The sequence below is a fragment of the Photinus pyralis genome, unplaced genomic scaffold (assembly GCF_008802855.1).
Source record: "Photinus pyralis isolate 1611_PpyrPB1 unplaced genomic scaffold, Ppyr1.3 Ppyr1.4_LG4, whole genome shotgun sequence".
Classification (NCBI taxonomy): Eukaryota; Metazoa; Arthropoda; class Insecta; order Coleoptera; family Lampyridae; genus Photinus; species Photinus pyralis.
The window spans coordinates 31,120,088-31,146,692 of NW_022170511.1; the positions used below are offsets into that span (position 1 = coordinate 31,120,088).

General features: G+C 36.0%; 1 protein-coding gene across 1 annotated transcript; it reads left to right on the forward strand.

The window, feature by feature from the left end:
- Positions 1-290: 290 nt before the first annotated feature.
- Positions 291-8,180, forward strand: LOC116169077. Its single transcript, XM_031485104.1, has 3 exons — positions 291-508; positions 4,958-7,002; positions 7,854-8,180. Exons 2-3 carry the CDS (start codon positions 5,038-5,040, stop codon positions 8,178-8,180), a joined length of 2,292 nt encoding a protein of 763 aa, XP_031340964.1. The 5' UTR covers positions 291-508; positions 4,958-5,037.
- The last annotated feature ends 18,425 nt before the right edge of the window (positions 8,181-26,605 follow it).

The following is a 26,605-nucleotide window of genomic DNA, read 5'->3' on the forward strand; positions in this document are numbered from 1 at the left end:
TAGACCATTTTAATAGAACTATATTAATTTTTTTTTAAATTGTTTATTTACTAGTTATTAAAATGTGTAACTCCACAATCCATATAAATTTTAATCCACAAATGACTATTTTGATGTTTTCTAGCGCCTGGTTATATGCTTCACACATAGCAACAGGGTGCAATGTGTGTTGCTTGTAATTTAGGGGAGACTTATCCAAATTTACAGGTAGTAACCGATACATTATTAAATGCTAGATGCCGCCACATACCGAAATAACAGAATTTAATTTTTTTACTACTGCAAAATGGTGGACTGTCATGGTCGCACGTATATAGGGCGGGGAGTTTTCCTCTAAATTGCGATCTAATTAAGAGTAATTAATGAGAAAATTAAAATAAACCTCACACCATTTGATGCGTCCTATGCGTGCGGAATAAAAGTAATGTGGCAAACGTAAGTGAATTTAAATTGTGAACGGAACTTTAATGTAAATGTTTTGTGCTATATGTGACAGCAGCAATCAAAGGTAAACAATACGTTTTTTGTCTCTCTTCCACTCGTAATTTTGGCACTTCGAAGTGCTCGGTCATAAACAGTGGGAGGGTCGAGCTTTGTATTTGATTGAAATTGGCGGCGCTAAGGGAAGTTGGTCTTAATTTTTGTACATTAGGAATAGTGGTTTTTAGTTTAGGGGGGTAAATCGATGGACGGGGGTGTATTTCTCACTCTAAAGGCGCAGGTTCCAATCTCGAACACGTTGAAGTATGGGAGGTCCTTGTGTTCTTTTTGGTAATTGCACTTCAAAATTAACATCGGACAGCTCTTTGTCTGAAACTTTAGATCCATTTTAATCTCACTGCCTTTATAAATTAATTTTCAAATGCTTGAGTAAATAATACGTTGGTAATTGAATATCCCTACTATCCCTTCAAAAGCTTTCCCTTAATCCTGTTACCATAAACTTTCAGGAGGGTCTATTAAATTTCAAACTATTCAACATCATCGATCTTACTTTTATTGTTGAGATCGTCTACCGACAAACACGTTGAAGGTTGAATTGAAATTTTATTCACGACCTTGCCTTCCTCTAATTAGCGAAAAAACACTTAAATATATTCCGTATTTGTTGCTCTCGTTGTCGAAAACGTTAAATGGTTGGAAGCAAACATTCTATAATACAACACCTCCGTGGTCATCAAGCCCCCGTGGTCATTAGTGTTAGTCCAACTGAAATTTTCCTCAAATTGGTGAACTTTAATGTTTATTAAGGGTTATTTAATGTACCACATGCTTGGTAAATGCAAAATAGGGTTGGGTAATTAATTTTCACAGATACAGTGAATGGTAATTAACAACCGACTCGAAAAGGGGAGAGTAAAACATTCTCATACTAATTACCTGTCATTAAGAATTACGCATCTGGTGTTTTAGAGTATGGCTTGTCTGCTGAAAAGTGAGCGCAATTAAAGAGTGTTTCTCATCGTAAGTTGCTGCAGGTTAAAAATTGCAGGCGGAGTCGCGCATGTAGGTAATTGCATTAGGACCGTTGCTATTGATGGCGAACGAGAATGATTTAATAAAAAATTGAAAGTCTAGTTGTAGGGTATGATCGCGGCAGTCAAAGAGAAAAAGTTCTCGAAAAAGTAGATTAGACCTAGGACCTATCATTGACTCGATACAGACTATAATGGCAGCAAGTTTCCATGTCTGAATTAACGGAGTTGCCATTTCACTTGCACCCCATAGATTCTTGAAATCTGTTAATTATCTACGTAATCTGTGCCTACTTTCAAATTTTAGACGTTTTGGAAGAGCCCACGATCAATGGAATAGAAAGAAACCACTTCTGCATTCCGAACCTAATACAGGAAAGTAATCAGACACGCGGTTTTGCCAATAGAGCGTGACAGTTAAGGCCTGTGGATGCAAAACAGGCTGGTTACATTATCTGATGAAATTTCCGTTTAGTCTCAGGTTTAGTTGACTTGGTGCTGATAAGTAGGTACACGTTTAAGCAATCGTGAAATGTTGACAGTTAGCACTATGTCGCATTTCAAAGACGTTATGTATCCAATATTTCCAAGGTGTAAGTATCATCAATCAAAAATTTTCCATTCGCTGTACGCCTCGCTGTACGCTTTATCGTCGATTCTAAAGCTATTCACTCGGCTATTCATAAACTTTAAACTTTTTCTGTTACGTTTTCGGTTACTTACTCAGTTATTCTGTTACAAAAAATAATAACAAGTATAAATTGTGCACAACTATTATGCAGATAAAGCGCATTTTTTAAACCGAAATAGCTTAGTAAATGGCTGGGTTACAGGCAGTAGCATGCTATGGATGTTACTTTCTTGCTAGATGATTAATGGGGAGGAGGCTCTTTACACATAAAGATTTAAAGGCCGCCTGGCATACATTCAAAATCCTTTGACACTATTCTGCAGTTCCAACATCGATGCCTAAGTGATTATTACTGAAGTTCGCGTTCGTGTGTTATAAATTTGCGTATTATACATTTGTGTACTTTGGTAGACGATATTCACTACAAATCAGTCTTCAATTCGTTTTGATTCACCATATCATCCCCTACATTTTATATACTTAGGTATTGAAAATTCTGCATGCCACAGTTTTAAGGATGTCTAGTTTGGTTTAAAGTAGAGGTATATGTGACGTATACGAAATAATCTGATTTTCTAATGAGTTAAATTATTTTTTTATTGTTAGACCCAGTCACTACCTCAATTTAACCCTAACGCCCTAACTCTTTGACTACGTGTACACCTACAAAGCTTACTATATAGTGTGGGCCTTTGAAAAATTACAATGACTATATTTTTTTTTACTAAAGAGTGATATCAAAAAATTAAAAAAATTCCGTTTCTTTAAAAACCAGGAGAAATCTAAATGACTTAGATACTTTTTAAATTATCCCCACCACCCATACTCTAAATCTTAAATTAAAGTAAGTACCGTACTTGTGATACCTTTCTGGAAGCTAATTAAACATGCTTCTCACTTGTCATAAAAAAAAGTAGGGTGAACTCAAAAACTAACCTTTTTTTGTAATGTACGGGTACTATTTTCCATCTCTCGCTGTTTATTTTTAAAAATAGATTATAGCGTGGAACAAACAATTGAAATTATTTGAAAATACCCCATTTGGATTCTCCCTATCTTTTACAACAATCGCATTTATCATTTTATTGATATCTCTATTCGTGCAAAAATTACAGGCATTGTACGTTTTCCAAGACTTCTTAGTTTTTAATTTGACCCTATTTTTTAATGCCCGTGAAAAACATGTTTAATAAGCTTTTCAGAGAGCTATCACAAGTGGGGTATTTTAATTTCAGATTTTTACGTCAGTATGGGTTGTGCTTAAGGTGGTGGGGGTAATTAAAAAAATAAATCATTTGGATTCGAATTATGAAAAATGACGGATTCGTTCCAACGCATCATTTGTCATTGTCTACAAAAAACGAATGACGAAGACGGATCCGTCTTTAAAAAAATAAGGGAATATTTGAACGAGTTCATACTACTTATAAGTTTTGTGGACGACGACTCATGATCATGTTGCCGTGTGTGTGTGTGTGTGGGGGGGGGGGGGCAAATCTGCTGTCTCATTAGCAATCGAAAAGCTTCTACATCAGGCCGTTGCCTCACAAGTGGATGCACCCAATATTTTTTTGTATATAAAATTACAAGGACCAAATGCGATATTTTATAACAGTAGGCAGAGTTAGCGCTGCTTAGATTCAAACCCGCCGCATAAACGGCCAACTAGCTCAGGGTTGGGAAATAAAATAAAAGCTCGAAATCTGTCACAGCGGGAGTTCGCTCTGAGCATATGATCTTCTTAACTTCGTTGGTCTTACCAGTAGTTGAGCGCAACAAATCAATTTAGGTATCAAACGAAATATTGGTTTATTCCGAGTAGCAAATCCAAGTACTGCACCATTGAATTACATTAATTAAGTACACAAAATATTCTCATAGGTATACGAACGTGTACGTTAAACTTCCCAGAAAACTCCTAATTAACTTCCTCCACAAGTATAAAGTCCAAGTCAATAATAATCGATGAAACTGGGACCCTAAAAGAAAACAAAGGTAACCCTCCTTCTTTATGATATAAAATTTACCTACCTCTTATATAAGCTGGATAATCCGAGATGAAGCAGCAATTGTCGATGGAAGGTACAGTACTACAAATTACAGCAGAAACCTAAAGAAGGTACCCTGTAAATCAACGAAATGCACTTTGCGGTACTTACGATAAAAAGGGAAGACGTAAAATGTATAACCTCACTTGGAGCACAGGGCAATACCGTACAAACTAATTACTTCGGAATTCCTAAATTATGAATCCAGTCGTCAAAGATCAATATATTCGGAAGATGGCAATTAAAATTCCATGCATCTTTAGTTTGACATCCTTACCGGTAATAAATTACATCAACCTTTTAGCAAAAGTAGTCAAAGTGCCCATAAATTACAACAGAACTGTCATTTAAATGTTTTAACAAAGCAAAATTGATAAAAAAATAATAAATTGCCCTACATTTAACAGTTCTAGGAAATAATCTTTTAAAAGGAAAAAAACTATCCACTTGGATACAACTAGAAACGCAATACTCGCTTTCTGTTGACACGAAAAGCACCCAACAGAATAATTAAATAATTTGAAAAGAAAATTTGAGTAACAATTTATACCCGTCATTAATTCAGGCGTCTGGGCCAACAATGTCCACATTCACATTGCGTTTACATAGCAATATAGGTCAAAATAAAAGTGGGATTACTATATAGGTAATTTTTCAAAGGTTATCCGAGAGTATGTAATGGGAAGATGACCCTTTCGTTCGTACAAACAGGACGGCTTTCTTTAACGGTTAGTCGCGCATTTAGTGTTTTTTTTAATGTACGATATGTATGTTCCATCATTTTCATGTCATTTTTGTTACAGGGAAATGGATAGCTTTGCAGAAATCAGGAAAGTGAAGGAGATGTCAGTAAAGGAACGTCCATCATGGCACATTAAATGAGATGCGTGTCATTATTGACGGTAAAGTTAAGAGAGCCCCCCGGAAAGGCTTGAAAATGAAGCAAATTCCTCCAAAAAAGAAAAAGAACATAACAAAAGCAACAAATCAGTCTATTGAAGAGACAATTTCGTTTGTAGTAAATGGACATCTAACACCTAAGAAACTTACAAAGAAACGGATGACTTTGATTTCGAAAAATGACATATCCGAAACGACTGCTGCCGTAAAAAATAACCGCGAATCGCGGAAACCGATCACCACCATTAAAACAAAACGCGCGAATGTGAAAGTGAAAACGTTAAAAGGTGCTCCACGTAAGCAGGTTAAAAGAAGCACCCCTGAAAGCACAACTACATCACTGTCAGAACTTAAGATCGCTACTTCTGCGATATTGGCTCAGACTATCGAAAATGATAGTTCCGAAAAGCAGGTTAAAAAGGGAATAAAGCTTAAACAATCGACTAAGACAAAAACGGAATGCCGCAACGTTAAAAAACAGGCAAAAAAGAATATTCCCATTCTTAGAAATTCGCTCAAATCTGAGGAAAATGAAAAGAAATCGAAAGATAAAAAATCTAAAATAATTATACAGAAAGTTAAGAAACTTCCAGCCGTAAAAGTCAAAGCTAGCGTAACGATAAAGCAAAAAGGCAAAGTTGGCAAGTTGAAGCAAACCGTAAACGTTAAACCAAAGAAATCTGCTGTCAGCTCTCATGAGCCTAAACAAGTCAAACAAGACGTTAAACCAATCACCACAAAATTACCAAAAAATAACCCGATTACAGAGGAGGCTCTCTGTCCAAAGTTAGAATTAATAGAGAAGAAGCCGAGAAAATTAAATAAGAAAAAAATTAAGGTCGAATATACTAGCGCAGACGAAACATCGTCGACGTCGGATGAATTTACTTTAGACGCATTACGTCAACATCGCTCTAATGAAAGCGCCATTAAAAGTGTTAGTTCTAAAAAAATCGGAGGCAAGGCGATGGAAACGAATAAGAAAAAAACTCAAAAAGTGAAAATGCTAGCGAAATCTCCGCTTAAGTCTAAAATGACTTTAATTAAAAAAGGCGCCGTCGCTAATAAAAAAACTTGTGCTAAACGTAAAGTGGAACAACGTAATCGGAAGTTGAAATTATACAGCTTCTGGAACGGACCGAAGCGACACCGTGTTGCGTCTCTAAACGCTCTAGCAAAAGTTCACTGTCTCTATGAAAACGAAACGCGCGGCACCCTCATGGATAACGACCACAGTATCAAGTCCGAGCTAATCGATGATACCAACAACGACGAGGAGGATGACGAAATTCTACCAACGAGAACGTTACGTTCGGCCCCAGGTCTGCGAGGCGCCGGAAAACATTGGGAAATGCACGACGACACCTTCTCGAGCTCGGAGGATAACGAGAATTCCTTCGAAAGACCGCCGTCGCCCAAACCGAAAGTTGAAAAGGAGAAGAAGAAGCCTTCCGTCAAACGGAGACGTAACCGTTGCGAACTCATAATGGATTTGAAAGACATGGTCGTGCGTAAACGTATGGCCAGCCTAAACGCGTCTGCAATTTTAGCGGCGAGCTATTCGGTCGAGAAGCGTTCAAGCAAAAGTCCTAAAAGCGAGGTGACCGATACCGAATCCGACGATTCGGAGGATTCGTTCAGTCGACCCTCCGAGGGTAACAAAAAGAAGTGCTTCGACGAGGACGTTAAGAAAGAAGAGGATCGTAAGGTGATCGAGGTTCAGGCGGCGCCGAATAAGAAAGTATCGGTGATTCTAAATCAGGACACCGACGTTACTATAACAGGGGTATACGTAAATAGCACCACTAGATCGACACATCACGAAGGTTACTGTAGTATTGCCGGAATGCAGTATCGAATTTCTGCCAAAAGTCATACACAAACTGCGTCTACGACCGTTGCAACTGAAACCATACTGCAGTCCGCCGCAAATATGGGTCAGGAAAATGTAAGTCATCTCAATTAGTATTTTCTCTTTGCCAATGTTTGCCGAATGGCTTTGGTTACGCCGCACGGTATTATATATTGAGCTTTGGCTCAAGTGTAATTAAAAGTTTGCTTTTAAGGAAAAATGAAACGAAATATCTGAAAATTAAATTGCAACTCAAAGCATCCTGAACTAATGGGTATGTAGTTGCTTTTAATTCCGCCTGGTTTATTTTGTAAAAACATTCATAATTATTGAAAGTTCTTTATGAAAATGTGTGCACGTAACAAGAGATATGTGGCCGATTCTAAGTCACACTATCTATAGGATAACATCCCTAGCTTAGTAGAACAGAGCTCAATCGTTTCGCACCTTTTTTTTTGCTCTAGGATTTGCCCTTACATTCTAGTAACTTTGGAGGGATTTTACTTTGGCCTGATTGGACGACTTTCATATAAAGTTCCACCATATTATGTATACTTACAACAAATTTCGTGGAATTCTCTTGTCCAGCCAAAGAATTGTAGTGGCAGTTTTTTGTGAATTTTCAAAAACTAATTTAAGATTCATGATTTTCCTGTTCAAAAACCCCTAGATACAAAATTTCGTCGGATTCAGAATTTTGGCTCCCAAACAAAACACATAGGCCCTCGGTTTTTTTGGAAAAAGTATACTTGTTTTGATCCCCTATATCACTCAATTTTTTACATACTTATATGTAACACCCTGTATATCATATTGACCCACAAAACGTAGGAGTTGCCGCACAAATCCAAACAAAGCAAGTAATGATTGTGGATTCATGAGTAACGATAATTTATTGATTTTATTAATGCTTTCGATTTTTTCAATATGTTTTTTGTTCGTTTCAGAATACGACGGAAAATGCTCAGCAGTCTTGTAAATCGTATACTCCGCTAAGTGCATTATCAAGCATGCAACCCCCTGGTACTCCGAATCAACACGGTGTACCCCAGCACGTTAATTCGCAACATGTAATTCCTCTACCTACATCACAGCATACGCCTCATACGTCACCCGTCGGACGGCACCATGGATGTACAAGCGCCTTTAGTGCACCTCCGCCTGGGCCATATGGCCCTCCACCTCCGCCTCCTCCTGCACATCACACATCGTCGTCGGCTCCGCCAGGTGATCCCAATTACATACACGGTAAGTACCTACATTGTCCTATTTGAAACTAGTAAAATAGCGAAGTAATTCATGGGACTGATTCTCCTCTTATACAATGTCAGAATTTATAGCGGTATTCACATATTAGTATTTACTGCCCTAGAATAGTACGAAAAGTAATTCGGTCCATTACTAAATTCAATTACCTACTTCTAACAAGTCCGTTATTGTACGCTTAAATGTTTTTAGGAGGAAACTTTTGTCGCAATAACAGCAACCGTAGTAACGTTGGAATCGCGTCAGCTTTTAGCTTCATTTGTTAAAATGTCACTTAATTGCTATAGATCCCGCAACGCAGCCTCCAAAATGACATCAACGAAGCAATTACGTTCAGAATATACCCGAATGTCTCTAATAGAGTAAATAATTACTCGCTGTTGCACACGTGGAAGAAGGACGTAGATAAAATGTTCAATATTGGACATTTCCCATTATGGCTCTTACCTAAAAAAATCACCCACTTTGTAGAACTGTTGAAGTCGATGATAGATTATCATTTTTAACAAACGTTAATCAATTTATTTATACGGAGTGTCCTGCATATTTCGATTAATATTTCAATTATCCTCGCAGTTATCATAAGAGTCGGCTTGAACCGACGTAGAGATCACGTCAAAATAACAATGATTTTAGACTCTCGTTGATGCTTCTGTCAGCTCAAGTCAAAAGACCGTAGTTAGCACCAAACTATTCGTTACTACAAATTGGAATAATGATAAACAATCGAATTCGAAAAATCAAAAGTAGCGTAATTGTGTCCTATTTTGCACTGCAGTGTATCTGAGATGTTTTTAAAGATGGGAACTCTCGGATTTCGCAACCTTTTGCCACTTTTTTGTGAAACTTTTAATACCACAAACAAAATAAATTTAGCTCCGTTTATTTCTGAGATATACAGGGTGCAAACGAAAAGCTTGACTTTTGGGCTGTTCTGATATCTTACCACGCATATAAGATAGAAAAAAGGTAAAAACTGTCGATTTAAAAATTTGAGCCATTAACCAAAAATATAAACTTTAATTTTTACGGTTTTTAAATAGTAGGCCATGGATTCATGGAGATTTTGTTTTGTTGCTAAGGCAGCCAATATTAATCAATATGACTGGCGGTAGAAGCGTGTCATTTCAAAAATTTGAAAAAAACGAGATAAAATGATTTTATTTTATATTTTATTTATTACCTCTCTCTTGTTCTGGGCCCTCAAAAAATATAGGTTTTGATACATCAATCTATTCAGGAAAATGCAAAAAAACTGACGTTAATATATACAGGATATTGCATTTAAAAAAGACGAACTTTGAATCTCAGAAACGTAGGTCCAAAAATTTATTTTTACTACTCCACTGAATTGTACGTAAAAATTTCTAAAATAGGCAGTCGAGATACACTGCAGCCTTAACCAAAATACGACACACGGTACAAATACAGTGGAAAGAAACTTTTTCGGTACAACCAGCAGGCAGTGGATTCGTATTTAGAATTTTCAAACAATTATAAACGTGGTAATTTAACACGAGCTCCAGGTGCCTATTATGTGCAATTGATACGTTTCGAATCAATTTGGTCATTTAGACTGAGCAACGACGAGCATTCCTTGAGCAGGATCTTCTTCCGCTACGAGGGTGTAAATTCATAAGCGAATTTCGTTGAATCATAATTAGAGGGATCCAGTTCTTTCTATTGGACGACTCGAGGTTATTTTTTATACGTCTTATAAAAAAGTAATGCGTATTTTCGCAAAAACAAAAAATCTGTGACCACTTTGTCCGTCCGCCCGTCCGCGTAATTTACCTTAAGAGATATTGTTCTACTTGTTTCGCTTTTATGGTTCGTTATGTTGTCGAGACTTGCGCCATGGAAGGAATTTTTTCTCCGTTTATACACTAATCGTTACTTGATTTTAATCCGTGCGATTAGTTAACCAGGCTAGACCTGAGTTCTCACAAGAAACACCGACCATAATAATAAAAATAATAATAAGTGACATTTATTAGATTACTGGAAGTACAGAAGGAAAAAAAATATATAAACATTCAAATAGATAATAAACTAAATAATTAAAATGAAATGAAGAATGAAATTAATGTTCCGTAATCTAACGGGGCGAAGTTCAGTTCTGTGGTGAGACACCCTAGAACTGCTCTACCACTTAACCCCACCCTAAACTAAGAAAATAAAACAATTAGTGGAATGAACTTAAAAATATGTATATTGAAAGGGAGAGAGAGATAAATAAATCAGTCGTGGTTCTAAATAAAAAAGAAGAAAAGGAAGAGGGGAAGAAAAATAATCACTTGTTTTGCTCGCGTAGAAGTAAATGAAAATAATTTCGATTAAATGCGCCTTTTTCTTTTTATATACGCGGGAATATTGTTATATACACTTGCTATGTTGTATGAAAAAGATCGCTTAAACATTTGCGTTTTATGTAGTGAAGGGGTAATTAATTTGTAATGTCGACTACTAGACCTGAATTTAATGTTTTCATACAGGTAGGTAGGCATCTTAGTAGAGATGATTTTATGAAATAAGGATGCAGAATGTAATAATCTTCTTTTCGACATATGAGTCAATCAATTTCTTTCAACTTGTGACAGATGTGTTCATATGCTTCCTTATTCCAAAAATCAGAGGCATGAGTTTTGCATTTTCTGAATTTTATGTATTTCTGTGTTTTTCAAACAAGGGCCATAGATTTGGTCACAGTAGTTAAACTGCGAAAGAACTAATGTTTCACACAGCATTGCCCTCACTTTACGATTAAGAAACTGTCGATGACCAAATATTAGCTTTAGGTTTATGAATGCTTTCCGGCAAACTTCCAAGATGTGTCTTTTAAATCGCAAATCAGTGTCCAAGTACAATCCCAAGTTTTTAGCACACTCTTTTATTTTTATTATTGAGATGATTATTACTAAAAAAGATTTCGTAAAAAATCAATGTTTTTCATATAGGTACCATAATTTTCGACTTTTTCTGTTTATTAGCGATCGCCTAGATCGTTTATAATCTTGTATTTTTTAAACAATTGAATATTACTTATTTCAATTATGGATTAACTTTTATCGTTGAAAATAGATACGAACTTTTTAATCTTTTTTTATTAATTGGCTCAGATTAAATCTTGAGACGATTATTCCTTTTTAACGATAAAAATTAACTTACGACGAACTAAAGAATAATTATCTATTCAGTTGATTAAGCACACGATTAAATTGTAAAAACTAAGTTCACTAGTATTTAAGTCAAGCATAGGCTTTATTTGGATAAAAAGTCACTAGAAAATTGTAAGGTTCCTTAACACAGATACAGCATTTCCCCTTACGATTCTTAGCCGATTTGTTGAATTAAATAATTCTTGAATCTTGTTTCATTAGTAAAACCACGAATTTTGACGCAAATTTCACTAATAAACTTTTTGGCAGCGGCTCTCCGAGGACCAAAAGTTTCAAATGCGAGAGGTATGAAATCAAAAAGAGTGTCTGAAAAATTATACTTCAATTTTTTATCATTTTCTCGAATTGCCGTCCCAACTTCCATCATGGAATCATAGTGATTCCATCGGGTCTTTTCTTGTCGTTTCTATAACAACCATTTGGTTCACGCAGTGCAGGAATTTCTACCGAAATCAGAGCGCGTTTGATATCATTGATGGTATCATGTCGTGATCTTCGCCCAGTACTCCAGGGCTGAGGTAGGAATTTTTAATTTGTGGCAGAGATGGGGACTTCCTTAGATCAGTTTCGAGCATTCTGTCAGCTACTCCGAATTACGTTTTTCTGCAGTTTTCCTAATTCGTAAGGTATAAATACCGGAATAGTATAAAGACCTTCTGTAGGCAGTAGGGGCACCTCTAAAAAGCATTATGCGTGTTACTCTGTATAATTGGGCGTAAGCCGGTTGAGGGCCTAGAACAAGAGGGACAATAAATAAAAAAAAAAAATCATAATTGAAAAATGTAGAAATCTTTGCAATCGGGTCAGTCGTATCAACCATAATTTTACACATTTTTCCGGCCAAGGCTATAGACGCACTTAACATTAATAATGATGTAAGTAGTTAATTAACAGTAAATGCATGAGGATCATATTCGGAATTTAAAAAAAACGTACCTAAACCTAAAGTGTAATCAGTGCAAGAAACTCTCCCTATCAAACAGAACTTCCCGATATGTTCCGGCGTTATAGGTTGATTCTTTTTTCAATTTAATAACTGAACGGTTCTCAGTAAGTAGCTTCACAGTAGATCTTAGCGATAACCTGAATAATCCACGTGCATTTAATCAATTTGCTAACTGTATACGCTGATTATATCGCAATGAGACAACATAAAAGCCCCATTCACGTATACTACGTTTCGTATAATTTTGCAATACGAAATTTTTTCAATTACTTATTACAGGGGTTTTCTTTTTGAAACATAGTTGCTGTATGCAATGGCGAAATTGTTAATACCCAATAAAACACTGTGCTGAAAATATATGTGTACATAGTACATGCTGCATAAACTGGAAGCTTGCCAGATATGAAAGTTGATAAAGCACATTTTCAGAATCAATCGCAAAACCTTTCCATGCCCTTTTATACGTTTACATACGTAATCCACGAGCGTGCTGCAGGATAAATTTAAAATTAGCTAGTTTTTTAATGTCAAGCCGACATGGTTAAATCGGTTAAAGTACTTCGGCCGGTAATTTATTTGCTGTCTCCAAAAATCTCTGCAGTTTTTATCGATCAGGTGGTATTTCCCAAAGTGCTCGTATTTTCCTATTACGTGAAGCTTTTGGCGGGTAACAAGTTTAACTTATTTGGAATCGGGACGCAGTTAATTTTAGAAAGATGAAAATTGAAGCCCGAAAGCGTCTAATCGATTTATTTTGTGTTGTTAAGTTGTGTTTAGTGTTTTCGGATTTTAAAATAGATGTTTCTATATAATTCTTGTCTGGTAGGGTTAACGAACTTCCCCTTTTCTCTATGATTCTTTGTGTCCAAGATATATTTTACGCTTATTTACCGAAATAAAATTTTCGATGAGCTCGACACCAGGAATGTCTCAATTTGTTTTCTGACATTGGGAAATTCATTGGAAAATACACTTTCTTTGGTTCCATATCCCCATTGATACCTTCAGATAAAATTTACTTCTGTCATCCTCTTCGGCAGGCCTAAAATATTAGATAAAGATTGGGAATTATGTATCAATTGGCGTTTTTCTTGTAGGATGCAGGAATTACCGTAAACTTTCCCTGTGTTCCGCTGGAAATTTGCTGCAGTGCATACATAAATAAATAACCCCCACACACCGAGGTATAGGCAAAAAATACAGATCTCTGAGATTAGACATTTAGAGTCAATTGAAGCCCAGTGGCTTATAGTCCTATGTTTTTTTGTTATTTTTTCTGTTTTCCTCCACCCTTCTGCCAAATTCTGCGATCTGCGAGTTTTGCATTCCTCAACTTTCTGGCCAAATATTGTTTCCATTTTGTTTGATTTGTACTTCTTTCTTTATTACTTGGCTCCACCACCTTGTTTTTATTAGTGTCGTTCCCACAATTCTTTTGCTATTGTAAATACTATGTGATTGTCTCCACTCATTTCTAGTTATCGGTATTTGTATTTTCGTTTTTTCCATATAAATATGATTTTTTCCATTTCGATATATTTTAACTTGTTTACCTTTGTATTTTCTGCCTGTTTTGGTTATTCTTTTGATTTTTGATTTCTCCTATTTTCGTCTCTGATGCGCAATTTGGCTTCAACTAAGTAATTGTGACTATATATTTCCGGTCCTCGCTTGACTCGCATATTCAACATTTCTTTCCCACATTTTCACACGTTTTATTATTAACGAGCTCGGGAGCTTATAGCAAGTTCATAATTTTGCAGTGTCTGTCCGTCTGTCTGTCTGTTAGCCATATAATACGCTATACCCAGGAGCTCGTTTGCTATATTACACATTTTACTTCTGGATTGTACTTCTCTGTGGTAATTTAGGCACATCCTTATGTTCGAAAAATGTGTACGGTTAGATTATTTTCTACACAATACGTTATTAATCTATTTCTATTCATCTTCTATGGCTCTTCTACAACCCCAATGTTGTGCTGATCTTCCTAGTCCATACACAGCTTAGTTCACATGGCCATATTAAAGAGCGTGCGAACCTCCTTACGAACCTTTTCAAGGTTTGAGTTCCACCAAGGTTTTCTCTTCTTTCCTCGAAAGATCTGCAATCTACAGCTGTCCTCTTTCATCTGCCTTGCTTTCCGACAGAGCAAAGGTGGTCCATCCAACCACTTTGACAGTTTCGCCACATAGCACTCCAAGTCAGTGGTTTTGGGATTCCGAAACCTATAAGGCCCGCAGTGGGATGCCAGGTTTTGTTGGAAACGAAAGTGCCTGTGGTTCTTTGATAGTATACTCTCGGGTGACCTTTGCGTTATGGAGGTTGTAGGGGAGCACTAACCATTTCTAGAAACGGGAGAAAATGGGATTTTACGTTTCACCGTCGAAACTGCGGAAAATAGGAACTTGACATTTACAAGGTTTTAGCATTGTATGTTTTGCGTATGGGTATAAAGTTACTATAGTTTCGTCAAACAAAAAAGAAGACAATGGTGTCGCGTCAAGTGTTGATTGTACCGCACTCGGCCGCAATCGGTAGATTAAAGAGTCGCGGATACTGTCGATACGGTACTTACTTAATAGTGCGCAATTGTTTTGTTAATTCCAATCTAAAAATCTCGCACATCTCCTTTAATAGGATACTCTGAAAGCACTTCACGTAATTCCCACGGGAACGGAAAATACTGAATTAAGACAGAGGGTAAAAACTAGTGCAGCGGAGAGAGCCGCGAAATCGTTCAAAAAAATTTTTCGGAGTAGAAAGAATTGGGACCCACACCATTTTGTTCAGAAATGTTTGAACCTTCAGAATCTCGCTTTACGACATTTTCCCGTGGTCCTGACAAAAGTTATAGGCCGCTAAAGTTGAAATTTACTCATTTTCGCGCGCGCGACTAGACCACCGAAAGTATTTATTTTCTCAGCAACTAAGCGATATACATCAATCATTCCTTTTGTAAAATGAAAGTACATTTATAGCAGAATCTAAAGCATTCAATTTACCTACCTTGTTATGCACAGTTTTTAGAAAAATGACCGTCAACTTCCAAAATTCGTGTAGCAGATGAAAAGTGCGCACTTTGAACTCTCATAACTTTTTATTTCACGATATCGATTTCCAATATTTATATCTCATTCGATGCTCCAAAGCATTGTGATTATTTTATTTTCTATAACATTACCGTGAATTTTTCATAATAAAAAAGTTACGGTCATTTAAGTAAAAACCTACCGACCTCGCCGAGTCGGTAATCGCGAGTGAGACGGAGAGGGAAGGATAGTCAGCAGCGTTCGCTAAACAAGGAGCGATGCGTAAGAGATTTTACTTTACTAAGAAATTTCTCTCCGAATACCAAAACTAGCTATTTAGGCCGTTTAGTTTACAAATGCATTCCGCCGAGTTGCATTGTAAAATCTCAAACAATTCATTAACTCCATGTATCTCAGTTCTTTGGTGAAATATATAGGTACAAATAGGTACCTTTCCCTGTAAATTTTGGGGGTTACTCCACATTAGGTATCTCTTGTGCTGTGCTGTATATTGCAAGATCAGCAGTAACAACGGTATGATTTTGTCCCAAAGATTCAGGCTTGTTTTTTGATTTCACTAGACGATGGTTAGGATGGTATTGTAGCTCGCTGGTGGAGAATTCAAAAACGGCATAGGTATATTATATTGAATGGTAGATACCGGAACTTACTTAGGAGGATTATCAGCAGGTACTTAGACTGTTAAAGTCAGTTATCTGGTCGTTATCTAGTGATAGGTAAACGAGGAATTTGGATTTCTTCTGTCGATGTATCTCGCTTTTGAAAAAGGACTGTGCGTTGAATTTTTTTCGTCTGTTTCCACAGAATATGGCCTACTTATTCTTATTCTGTGACTGTTTCCTCATTGATGTCGAAGTTGCTCGCTGTGATAAAATTATCATTTTTTATTTGACAAATTTTTGTGAAATGTAGGTAGACACCCTTAGCAGAACATGTAATATTGACGTTTACTGTACTTGTTATGCCACTGTCGGAGAACATTTTCTGACCCGAAAGACCAATTTGCAAATGAGTGTAACTTTTGTTTGAAAAATGACCTTAAGAAAAACTGTTCAATAATTTTGTTCCGTAAGTATGTACACTAGACAACAAACTTCGTGAATTTTGTCAATTTTCGTTGTCCGGCCAAGAATTGCAGTGGAATTATTTTTTTCGAATTTTCAAAAACTAATTTCAGATTCAAAAACCACCAGATACCAAATTTCGTCGAAATCAACATTTTTTCGCACCCCTATTGAGGGGCGTGCCCTTTTGCGGTAGGAATTTTGAAAAATTATTTGCAAAACCGGAAAGGGCATACAGCAAAACCTATTCAAAGACTTACCACCAGTTTCTGTAACTGTTGCTGAGAAAAAAAGAAACTTTACCACTTTTTTGAGGGTGGCTCCTAAACGAATACATGGATTTTTTTTGGGTTTGAATCCATCGTTCCTCGAAATGGGGGTTGAAATATATTGTGTGATCAAAACTCTCTAAACCTTCCCCATATAGTTTTTATTCGTTGAAGTTTTTAAAAATAAAAGCGACTATAGCTTCGGCGTACTGCCATCATCAGGCGATGTGAAATTTAACAGGAAAACGGTAAGTTACAAACGTTGAAGACGAATAAGACGAACATGTTGTTTTTTAATTATTAACTGGCCGAAGCCAAGTGAAAAAACCTGAAGGGTGGTTAAACCGGAAAGGTTGTCAAGTTTCAAAACGAATTATTATCAAGCCTTGTTAAGACAACCAACCGGAGGGTTGAATTATTACATTAAAAGTTGAAAGTTGAATTTAACACATTTCAAAAGAACCGGGGGGAAAAAATAAACTTATAAAAGTTTTGAAACTATTGAGATGACTACATATTTAAATTATTTAAGTTAAGTTTAAATTCGAGATCATGCAGACGGCATGTCTAGAAATGATTGACCACCAGGTTTACCTATCACTAGATAACGACCAGATAACTGACTTTAGCCTAAGTACCTGCTGATAATCCTCCTAAGTAAGTTCCGGTATCTACCATTCAATATAATATACCTATGCCGTTTTTGAATTCTCCACCAGCGAGCTACAATACCATCCTAACCATCGTCTAGTGAAATCAAAAAACAAGCCTGAATCTTTGGGACAAAATCATACCGTTGTCACTGCTGATCTTGCAATATACAGCACAGCACAAGAGATACCTAATGTGGAGTAACCCCCAAAATTTACAGGGAAAGGTACCTATTTGTACCTATATATTTCACCAAAGAACTGAGATACATGGAGTTAATGAATTGTTTGAGATTTTACAATGCAACTCGGCGGAATGCATTTGTAAACTAAACGGCCTAAATAGCTAGTTTTGGTATTCGGAGAGAAATTTCTTAGTAAAGTAAAATCCTCTTACGCATCGCTCCTTGTTTAGCGAACGCTGCTGACTATCCTTCCCTCTCCGTCTCACTCGCGACTCCGACTCGGCGAGGTCGGTAGGTTTTTACTTAAATGACCGTAACTTTTTTATTATGAAAAATTCACGGTAATGTTATAGAAAATAAAATAATCACAATGCTTTGGAGCATCGAATGAGCTATAAATATTGGAAATCGATATCGTGAAATAAAAAGTTATGAGAGTTCAAAGTGCGCACTTTTCATCTGCTACACGAATTTTGGAAGTTGACGGTCATTTTTCTAAAAACTGTGCATAACAAGGTAGGTAAATTGAATGCTTTAGATTCTGCTATAAATGTACTTTCATTTTACAAAAGGAATGATTGATGTATATCGCTTAGTTGCTGAGAAAATAAATACTTTCGGTGGTCTAGTCGCGCGCGCGAAAATGAGTAAATTTCAACTTTAGCGGCCTATAACTTTTGTCAGGACCACGGGAAAATGTCGTAAAGCGAGATTCTGAAGGTTCAAACATTTCTGAACAAAATGGTGTGGGTCCCAATTCTTTCTACTCCGAAAAAAAAAACTACCTCAAATAAGCGAGTTAGCGCCGGCTCTCCGCTGCACTAAACCTTACAATGTCTCGGAGCAGACAATAGCTTCTCTGTTTTTTACAGTGTACGGATACCAGATTCAAAGTAAGAGGAAGATTTTTGATTTTGTTTTCGCTTTGTGTTATACATATTTTATTGATGTATTTTGTATGGCTCAGTTTAAATTTTAATTTCGCCAAAGTTATACTTAATCTATGGTCCTTCAGTCCACCGAATTGAACATTAACTCAAAATCATACATTATTATATCTCATTGTTATAATTACTTACCGCGTGTTATCCGAAATGAACCATTATGAAAAGGAAAACTTTATGAGCTTTCCAAATTCCATAGATGATATTTTGAATAGCGATTGCATCTGTTTCACGTCGACATTTAACAGTGTCTCTTAAAAATGTATATTTCCCTGCATTTTGCCAACAGTATGACATGTTGTCGACGTACAACTGTGTATGACAATTTACTTATATCTCAACGTCTGTGATCGGATGCTCTTCCATTCGTATATGTATAGATCTGCGGAATATATACGAAATACATACAGCCAGATTGTTGTCATGCTTCATTCAAACGCGAACAATTTATGATACCAATTTGCTGAATGGTATGCACTTATTTTATCTATATCGCCGACAAATACGTAGATTTATGCTATTTCTCTATTCCTTCGTCTATTTACTGTTAAGTATACTTTTTGACGTCTAAGAGCGACTTCAGAAATGTATATTCGATGGTCATAATTTATTTTTTCTGTATCATTAAACAAAAAAATACAGAAGTTAACTACAGGTTCTTAAATGCATTCACGTTCTTGATTTTATCTGTGACTCTAAGTTATGATATTACTTGGTGTTTATGTAACGTATACGCGTTTAAATTGCAGGAAGCCATTATGAGCATTTCGAGATTCTTTTTTGGACATTTATCACTTATGCTACACACGAAATTGATTGAATAAAATATCTATTTGGGCCGATATTACTTTCAAAACGTTACTCTTGTGACGTGCGGGGGTCGTTCCACTAAGTTAAAAACACGCTTCAAGTTATATTGATGTCGTAAATTTTATCCTTTGTTTGGGGATTAACGACTGTTCGGGAGCGGATTTTGATCGACTTGAATAATTTAACAACACACGCGCTGCTTAATTTCTTTAAATTGATTTTATCCATTCCACACGAAGATCGGGACCGATTTTGTTACCGTAAGCTGGCCACATAGTCATATTTGATTCCGATCTCGGAAGCAATTACTTTGAGACTTTCGTTACGGGCGACCTGGGATCTGGCGAGACAATAAATCAAACCTCGTTGAAATAGGTATTGACGTTGCACGCAGTCTTTGTATTTTCTCCAATTCTGCCTAATTTGCGCAATCAATTTTTCTTTAAAAGTTCCTGACGTTTATTACAGAAAATGACAATACAAAAATAGTACCTTCCCAATTTTTAATCCCCGTAGTTAGTTCACGAATCCACTCTTTAAAAAATATTCTCTCCAACATGGCACATAATAGAAAGATCAATTCATAACTTTGGTAATTTGAGCTAATTTATAATTTGTCAAAAATTCAGGGCACTTGTTTCAATTTTACTCGTGGAACGTATTTCATCCAATTAGAAGCTATCATGGGAGTCTGAAGTCTAGTTTCAATATTTCATTATTCAGAATCACACACGATCTATATCTATAGCTGTACAAGTAATACGGTTTCTCTATTTTACTTGAGATACATTACTGAGCTTGATTGGTGTTGATTGACCGAACATAAAAAGTTGAGATTTCGACAGAAGAAAGAATCAATTTCTCCGAAGACAGTCAGCCATTTGCTGTAAAACAGATGTATAAGACTATTACCTATTCGTGGATAATCGTTTAATTCCAGAGTACGTTTCAAATAAACAAAATTTGCATACGTAATGATAATAATACTCCTATAAAATGATACACATCATAGGCAACCGCCTAATTTTAATTCCCATGTAATAATTTAGCTTCAGTGTCAGATTACAACGAAATCGTGTATCAGGCGCTTGTACGTACCCACTAGAATATCAAATTTCAAAAATAATCGGCTACATTTATGATCAAACTTTATAAGAGATTCCGTGTTTAACATATGCAAATCGAGGTAAACGTAGTCTTTCATTTGGTCGTAATTTTGTCATCATGTCCGAATAGCCTAAGTACAAATTGATTTTTATTATTTTGTCTTGTTTCTCGCATTTTCATCGTTTTTTGTTTGTATCCGTCGCATGACGTTTTGCTAGTATCCATCATGGGTATTATTAAACTATTAACATATATCATTTGGTTATGACATTAGAATCATTAAAAAATTCAGTAATATCAGCAGTGGTATGCCATAGCCCAAGGCGCTCAAACGTTGTTTTTAATGTACCCCCGTATCGGATCACTCTAACGGAATTTTTCGACGTCTTTCCAAAAATATATTCAAATTGAGATTCCCATGACAAAATTGTACCATAAAACTTATTGGAAGAAATTGGAAGAAAACGAATTAGATCCAACTGATTTTCGAACAATCTTTTTCCTGGGAGTAGATGTTGCAATGATTGATATAAAGTCATTGACTATTGTGCGTTTAAAATACTCTTGAACGTGTCCGAGCATATTACCGTAAAAAAAACCTTTTTTACTAATAGACCGGGAGGCAGCGTACATAGTAACTAAACCATAAGCGACAAAAAATTCGACAATACAGGCTGAAAGTACGTTGAAAACTAATAATAAAATCACTCGTCTGCCAGTCGTAAGTGGCAGCATTAACTTGGGGCGGCGCTGAATAGGTGACTTCTTTAGGTGATCAACTAAATTACCAAACTATAAGGGTCACGGAAAAGATTTGTATCAAGAAATCCCATTTTTTCCATAGTTTTCAAATATGCTATGGCAGACGATTTCAAGTGCAGCGTTGGTAGCGAAAGACGCCCTCCAATGTAGGGAAAAACACCCCTGAACTAAACCATGAGGACCGTATAAAAATTATACATAAAAAATTCCTCTTTTTGTCACTACTTTAAAATATATCCTGGCAGACGATATTAAGTAGCTTTAATAGTGGCAGACGTCTTAGAAGTTAAAAAAATTAGGTATAGTAAATCCCAGCGAGTGCGAGCGTGTGAGAGATAAGCGCGCGAGAGCACAACGAACAGAGATAGCTATAGATTTACGCACCGATTGGAGTTACCAAACGAATTAAATTAGGGAAAATAATAAATTGTTTATTTCGCGATAAGATTGTCGGTATTTCTTAAATTCTTCTCAGACTGAGAAACAGAAAACTTGAAGAGAAAAGAAGATAGATCTTCAGCTCGTTCTAAACTATCCTCTGACTCCAGTTTCGTTGTCTCTATGCAACATTGATGGATCGATGATTAAAATCGACAAGTTTGTTTTGCTGAAACTTTTTCGGAAGTATGATTTCTTCAAGTGCTCCTAGTCCATCGCCAGTTGTAGATGTTGTTTTAATCGATGGATTATTTTTTTTGCATCTTTTAAAAGATCTCCGGTAAACCTTTGAGCGATTTTCTGAACACATCCTCGGCAAGATTTGTGCTGTGTCAGCGAGAGAAGTACATCTTACTTTTGACAGATAGTTACCCCTTCCATGAAGGACGCAGAACATGATCGTTGGGATCAAAATAAGGAAAGATTACAATCCTACTCAATTTCTGTTTCCACTCAGAAGCAGCCTGCAAATTTCATAAAACCACTTCGCAATGATAGCTCAAAGCCTCTCTTATAGATTACTTATACCGTTCATAGGCAAAAAAGACCTGTTGTGCTGTACTTGGAAGGAAAGTGGTGTTTGCCACATAAAGTGCTATAAATTAGTGGCAAGGGAAGATGATTTGATGAAAACTGAATTGTGCTGCAGCCACTAAGAGGCAGATTCTCGAATAATTTACCATCTTGGTAAACTACCAACAAGTAGCAAAGTCATTATTAGCGCTTCCGATATGGATATTGCTGTTATTGCTTTGGGAAATGTAAAATTGACGCTACCATCAAGGTATACATAGATGGAAGTAGGTCTCTTTTCCAATAACACGCAGAAATTCATAAATCTTCGAGAGATGTTCGTGAATTTGGGTGTTGATGTGTGTAATGCGCAGGGTAACGCGTTACCGGGTTCCCACGTATTTACCGGATGTATGACTTGTGTATGGCCCTCATGGTTTAGTTCATCGCAAATTGGGCGAATGCCACCGAAAAATGTCTGAGTTTCTACAATCCGTTTGATTGAAGTGGATGGAACTATGTGAATCAGAAGTTTAGAATCAAATGGTTTGAAAGATCTCAGTAGTCAGTATCCTATCGCTATCTCTGTTAGTTATGCTCACGCGCGCTTATCTCTCACACGCTTGCACTCGCTGGGATTTACTATACCTAACTTCTAAGACGTCTGCAACTATTAAAGCTACACTTAATATCGTCTGCCAGGATATATTTTAAAGTAGTGACAAAAAGAGGAATTTTTTATGTATGATTTTTATACGGTCCTCATGGTTTAGTTCAGGGGTGTTTTTCCCTACATTGGAGGGCGTCCTTCGCTACCAACGCTGCACTTGAAATCATCTGCCATAGCATATTTGAAAACTATGGAAAAAATGGGATTTCTTGATACAAATCTTTTCCGTGACCCTTATAGTTTGGTAATTTAATTGATCACCTTTTCAGCCTGTATTGTCGAATTTTTTGTCGCTTATGGTTTAGTTACTATGTACGCTGCCTCCCGGTCTATAAGTTTATTCCAAGTACCGATGTATGTACTTATATAAACCACTTGAACACTTTGGTCGTAAAAATACACAAAATAAGTCAACAATTCGTAGACTGATCAAAAAATTTCAAGAAACTAGTCTATGGCCATACTCCACGGATTATATTTTCTAGTGATTAATACACTCCATTAGTATACGACCAATCTTGGTGATTGTTTCACATTATAACCAATCAGATGATTTTTTATCTGATTAAAAGCTAGGTAGCTTTTTATCAGTGCAGATAAAAATGCGCGTAGGAATGCGTAAAATATATAGTGGTTGTAAAATTTACCGTCTTTTATTAATCTCCCTAAAATACACTCGATCTTGGTTTTAAATCAGGATACTCACTTTGTTGCCTCCTGGAAAAAACTCTCGATTAAAAGCATATGACAAAATCGCTCCAGCTAAAGCTGTCGCGATTGTATTACACTTTTGATTTTTAGTTTTTTCCGTTGCAACAAAACTTTCGTGTAAAAGTAAAATTATCCGTTTAAAAATCAAGCTCTTGTGTTTACCCCCGAAAAAGTTATCGAAAATTTTTTTCATATATATGGTCTACTTTTATTATGAGTCATTTATGACTACAATATCTAATAACTCAATCAGAAACGTGGATTGTTGAATAATCTGCCATTTTCCTGGCCATTTTCAAAATAAGTAAGTATAGGGGGCCAGGCAAAAAAATGTATCGGACCTAACTAACCTCATTTTTTCAAATGGGAAAACATACAATAGATTGCAATCTAAAAATATAGCGTATTAAATTCTCTTTATAAAAATAGGTATATCATATCAAGGATGATATTAAAAAAGAGCTAGATGTAGAAGCTACATCAGGCTAGTACTTTATTATTTCTTATGGCCCCATACTGGATTTTTACATTTATCATACTCGATTTTCAATTTTACTCGTGGAAGATATTTCAACCAATTAGAAGCTAGAATTTTATGGTTAAGTGTACACTTCATTATTCATTCAATCACACACATTGATTATTTTTAACATTCAATTATCGACCAATGAAAATGCCGTATTCAAAGATACTGGAGAGAATTATTTCGGATATACCTACTCCTGCTTGTTGCTAGGCAGCGAAAACATTGTTGAAAGAATTTGCAACCCATGTCTAAAAAGACAACGCTTATTAGACATCGCAATTTGACGTTAAAAAGTTTCGAAGAAATATCTCCATAAATAAGAAATCTGACAAGTGATATTGCGCCGTTTGCGCATGCGCACATTTGATTTTTATAGTATGCAATATGCTTGTCTTTACTAGAAGAATCTGTGTTAAAATTAAAAAAAAAAATAAGTTGACATTGCGCAGACTCCAAGATTTTTCGTGGTTGAGGTGCAAGAGTTATTAGCTACCGATTGAAAAAAGAACGAATTAAATATCTTGAAAACTGTATAGGCCAGTCAAAATCGACACAAAAAATCGCTAAATTCGCAAAACATGATGTATCTCTGATTATTTAGTATGTTGTTTGGACCCATTAGAGTAGTGTATACTCAAGTTTGCAACTCTCTAAAAGTTGTGGAAAAAGTGTAGTATACGAAAAACCGCGAAATTTTCGGAATTTTTGGAGTGTTTGCGTTATATTTCCTTAACTATGCATTTTTCGACTTTCGTCACTGTATACGTTTTTGAAGAGTATTAAATGTGTAACAATTTGCGCCCAACCCGAGCTCTGTAAGTCAATTAGTTACCGAATTACGGCACTTTGAAGTCATTTTTTTCCAAAAAGTTAACATTTGAGTTTTACACCTTCTTTAGATCGAAATTGCGGCTAAACTATTGATCCTACGAGTAGAACTTATAAAATAGACGTTGTAGATAATTTAATTAGCTTTACGTTAAGCGTAAAGTGGGGCCTGCAGGTCTCGTAGTTCTCCCTAAATCTCAAAAAAACCGATATAAGGTAAAATCGCATGTATCCATACCTGCTTTCAGGCATGTGCAGCCACCTCTGCACCTCTGCCTTCTTTAATGTTTTTCTGTTTTAAAGATGTTTTTCTTTCGCCTCTTTAAAAAAGTATTTTTTAAGGCTCACTAATTTTAATCTAAAAATAGGTATAGGTATCTTAACTGAGTAATAAACAGCCCTATTAGCGAGCATGTTTTTGGCTCATAAAGATGATCCTTATGTTATTGTTAACATAGTTGTCGCGAAGTTGTCATAAATTATGCGTGGTCTTACCAAGACTCGAAAAAAGTCATTTTTAGTGATGAATCTCGATTTGATATCAGTGTAGGCGATAATCGAGAAAGAGTTATCAAAACGGAAAACAAAGCATTTCACAAAGATTGCTTAAAGTGGTCTGTAAAATTCCCCAGTGGTGTAACGGTGTGGGGTAGTATGTCTGCAAATGGGCTGGGACAATCGCACTTTACAAATTGTAATGTTTATGCTCAGAAATATCAAGCAATTTCAGAACAAAGTTGATTGCCTTCACTTGCGACATTTTCACCTGATACGCAGACTTTGTTTTTTAACAAGACGGAGCATCATGCCACAGCAAAAAACGACTAAGAAATGGTTACAAGACCATAATAATAGTGTTTTAGAGGTGCCCTCATGCAGTGTAGATCTCAATGTCATTGAGACAGTGTGACATAAATTGAAGCAACGTTTGTGTATTCATCCGCAACGCAATATTGCTTCTTTGAGTGAAAAGTTACAAGAGATTTGGGGTACCTTTGGCATCGATCAATGTAAAGCTCTTGTGACGACCATGCCTGCACGAATCCAGGCTGTTATTAAAGCCAAAGGGGTTGTAACTCATTATTAAGGAATGGTGTCCGAACATTTTTGTGTCACTTTAAATTCTAATTTTATGGTGTTTTGTGTTATTTGACATTTGTAACAGTTACTAAATATGTTTAATTTATAACTATAGTAAGAAAAAAATAATAAAATAACATACAATGATTTTAAGTTACAATATTTTGAGTGTCCGAACATTTTTGTGTTAGGGCTCGTATTAGGTATGTACAATGATATCATTGCGGCACCTTCCTACGACTTAGGTATACTCAACTTTAATTTGTGCCTTAAATTAAATCTATGAAATTGTTGGATATTTAAAATTGACTCTATGCAGCAAAAAAATTGATTTGACACATTGCTTTTTTATTTCCACACCAAAAAAACAAAAGATAAAAAGTTTGTGGAACATTTCTGGAAAAATACAATTTTACCTTATATCGGTTTTTTTGAGCTTTAGAGAGAACTACGAGACCTGCAGACCCCACTTTACGCCTAACTTAAAGCTAATTAAATTATCTACAACTTCTATTTTATAATTTCTACTCGTAGGATCAATAGTTTAGCCGCAATTTCGATCTAAAGAAGGTGTAAAACTCAAACTTTTTGGAAAAAAATGACTATCTTCAAAGTGCCGTAATTCGGTAACTAATTGACTTACAGAGCTCGGGTTGGGCGCAAATTGTTACACATTTAATACTCTTCAAAAACGTATA

Coding starts and splice junctions, on each gene's coding strand:
- LOC116169077 (XM_031485104.1), top strand. CDS start 5,038: ATGCGTGTCATTATTGACGGTAAAGTTAAGAGAGCCCCCCGGAAAGGC. Junction 7,003..7,853: donor CAAATATGGGTCAGGAAAAT/GTAAGTCATCTC, acceptor TGTTCGTTTCAG/AATACGACGGAAAATGCTCA.